This window comes from Papio anubis, unplaced genomic scaffold (assembly GCF_008728515.1).
Source record: "Papio anubis isolate 15944 unplaced genomic scaffold, Panubis1.0 scaffold3308, whole genome shotgun sequence".
NCBI classification, from domain to species: domain Eukaryota; kingdom Metazoa; phylum Chordata; class Mammalia; order Primates; family Cercopithecidae; genus Papio; species Papio anubis.
Window position 1 is genome coordinate 1 of NW_022163440.1, and position 3,045 is coordinate 3,045.

At 61.0% G+C, this 3,045-nt stretch overlaps 1 protein-coding gene across 1 annotated transcript; it reads right to left on the reverse strand.

Moving 5' to 3' along the window:
* Positions 1-317: 317 nt before the first annotated feature.
* LOC116273043 (putative lipocalin 1-like protein 1) lies at positions 318-2,504 on the reverse strand (the record flags this gene model as incomplete). The annotated part of the gene is made up of 3 exons (XM_031661990.1): positions 2,377-2,504; positions 1,782-1,912; positions 318-388 (listed from the first exon to the last, which is right to left on the reverse strand). Coding segments are annotated over exons 1-3 (292 nt in total), but the record flags the coding sequence as incomplete, so codon positions are not given.
* Positions 2,505-3,045: the final 541 nt, after the last annotated feature.

Below are 3,045 nucleotides of genomic sequence, written 5' to 3' on the forward strand. Positions count from 1 at the left end.
GGGTATGAGGTCTGCAGAGGTGGGAGTTGGGGTGCAGCACCCCGCAGCCAGATACGACTCTGCTCCTGGCCCTGCCAGAGCCACAGCCGGGCTACAGGGAAAGCCCTGAGGGTCCGCCCCGGAATAAACCCGTCACACCTGGTGTTTGGGGTCAGGTGTTCAAGTCTCTAACGCAAATTGACCAGTGGGAGAGGAGAGTGGGCTTTTAGTGGAGTCAGGGGCAGCAGGCCAAAAGGCCACCCCAAAAAGGCACTGGCTGCCCCCCCAATTCCAGCGTGTGTTCGAGTTCGGGCTCTGGCTCAGGCTGCAGGACTCACTGGCCGTGTATTTTCCCGGCTCGTCAGTTTTCTCCAGGATGACCTTCACCTCCTGGCACTGGCCGCTTATCCTGGAAAACAGAAGCTCCCTGGCAAAGTGGCCCTGGCCTGTGCCTCCCCTGGCCCTGGAGCAGCCACACTGCAATGCCCTGCAAAGGTGGCCCCGAGTCTGCCACAGGCCCATAGAGGAGGGTGCTTCTCTGCATCTCAGACCCAAGCACCAGCGGCCCCTCCGGGTCACACATCACAGTTCCCGGGGTCTCCCGAGGTGGCCAGGAGCTCTGCACCACTCCTCCTGGTGGCTGCCTTCCCAACCCCTCCACCCCCAACACATTTCCTGCCAGAGGGACCCGGGCTGCCTGGTTTGCAGGCAGTGTCTGCGGCGTGGGCCTGAGCCTCATCCCGCCAGCTGCATTCTCCCTTTTGGAGACATTCAGGGACAAGCCCCACATCCATCATCATCTGGCCCAGAGAGGGAAAGGTTCAGTTAGGGGCTTTTGGAAAAAAAAATCAGGGTCATTGCCAGGGTTAATGACTTCCTAAGGGTTAGCCCCCAGGACCGGAGCACAGGCACTGCATGCCACTCAGGAGGGAGGCACTCAGGAGGGAGCCACTCAGGAGGGAACCACTGAGGAGGGAGCCATGCAGGAGGGAGCCACGCGGGAGGGAGCCACATGGGAGGGAGCCACTCAGGAGGGAGCCACGCAGGAGGGAGCCACGCAGGAGGGAGCCACGCAGGAGGGAGCCACGCAGGAGGGAGCCACACAGGAGGGAGCTACGCAGGAGGGAGACACTCAGGAGGGAGACACTCAGGAGGGAGCCACAGGGGTTAAACCACACAGTTGTGCAGGTGGGAGCCACGTGGGTGAATCACACAGGTGGAAAGTCAAAGATGTGAGCCATGTGGGTGGAAGCAGCACAGGTGAGAGCTGCACAGGTGAGCTCTATGCAGGGACTTCAAGGGAGTCTTCTCCGTGGCGTCCTTTGCCCCCTCTTGGTCATTCTGCAAGCCCCATCCCTGCCTTCATCTCTGGGGTCTGAGTCCACGGCTGCCTGACAGGTTGCTTGCTGGGGCTGGGAGAGGCTGTGCCACTCCTCCCACAGAAATGTACTGCCAGGACTGTGAGGCTAGTCTGCGGGCCCTGCCTGCTGTCTCTGACTCTGGTTGGGGGTAAACACCTTTTCCCAAAGAGACCTGCACATCACCAGACATTCCCTAGTCGGAGGAGGAGGTGGGTGGTACCACTGGTAGCCCACAAGGTCTGATCCGGGGCCTCTGTCCCCTCAGGCCCCCTCCAGCCAAGGTACCTCAGTGGCACAGTTTGCCCTCAAACATTGCAGGAGGGGCTGAGAGAGGCCTCCCAGCAGGTCTGCCCACCTCCTCAGCACCAGAGCTCTCCTGGGTGGGGAAGGGGAAGGCCCCAGACCAGGTTGCAGGCTGCCCGGCGGCTGGCAGACACTCACAGCATGGTGGCCTTGGCTTCCAGGTTGCCCCCTTCCAGGATCGTGAGAGTCATGGGTGTCACCGATTCCAGATTCATCTCAGGGAGCTCCCTGTCCACTGTCATGGCCTTCAGGTACCATGTCCCTGACACCTGGAGAAAGTTCCTCTCTATCAGGCTCAGGCCGACCGCTCCAGAGCCTCCCCTACTCTTCCCTGGCCTGCAGCCTCCAGACTCTACCGCACCCCGAGGGCTGGAGACGGGGAGCATTCCCCACTCTAACCCACCCAGGAAACACCCAGCACCCTTGCCAGGCCCACCTGAAGGTGGCTCCAGCCCCTACAAGTTGACCAGGACCACAGGAGCCCTCACCCCCCAGGGGAGAAGTGAAGTCAGCCAGACCCCCACCCTCCCAGTCCTGCCCCCTCTGTGCCCCTGCACTCCCTCCCCCACCAGCCCAGACCCCTGCTGCCCCATCTCATCATTCCCTCGGGGCAGGACTTTAACCCCCAACCCAAAAATGAGGGTCTCCTTGGATGGGGGAGGTAGGGGGTCTCCATCCAGTCTCAACCTCGCCCCATGCCCCCTCCAGCCCACCCTTCCCATCCGGGCCTCACATCCTGAATCTCGTCGTCTGAGGCCAGGAGGTGGTGGGCCTGCAGGGCAGCAATGAGGCTGAGGCTGACGGCCAGGAGCAGGGCCTTCATCTCTGGGGTCTGAGTCCACGGCTGCCTGACAGGTCGTTTGCTGGGGCTGAGAGAGGCTGTGTCACTCCTCCCACAGCCGCCCTTTATACTGCTGGGCTCAGGGTCCCCCAGGGACCTGGCACAGGTGACTGACCAATCCCTTCCTGGATGCAAACCACGGCCAGTTCTGCAATGGAGCAGATAACGTGCCATTGTTGTTGGAGGCTGTTGAATAACAGCTTATTAATCCCAGAGGATCATCCGGACAGGAGCAGGTCCAGAGGAGCGGGTTTGCAGATTTCACCTGGGAGGAAACTGAAGGGAGTGAAGGGCGTGCAGGCCTCCTGGGGGGGACGTGTGCGGCAGTAACAGGCATCCTCCAGCCATCCCACACGTGCTGACGTGCACATTGCTAAAGGGATTGCGGATTGGAGTCTGAGGGCCATGGGCTGGGGTCTCGGCTGAAATTCCTGCATCTCTAGGCAGGTTACTTGGCCTCAGATTCATCATGGAAAAAGTGGGACCCTCCTGTGTGAACACAGTACCGTGTGCATTTACAGAGGGTGTCCACACTCCTGAGCACGATGTGCAATAAGGAAC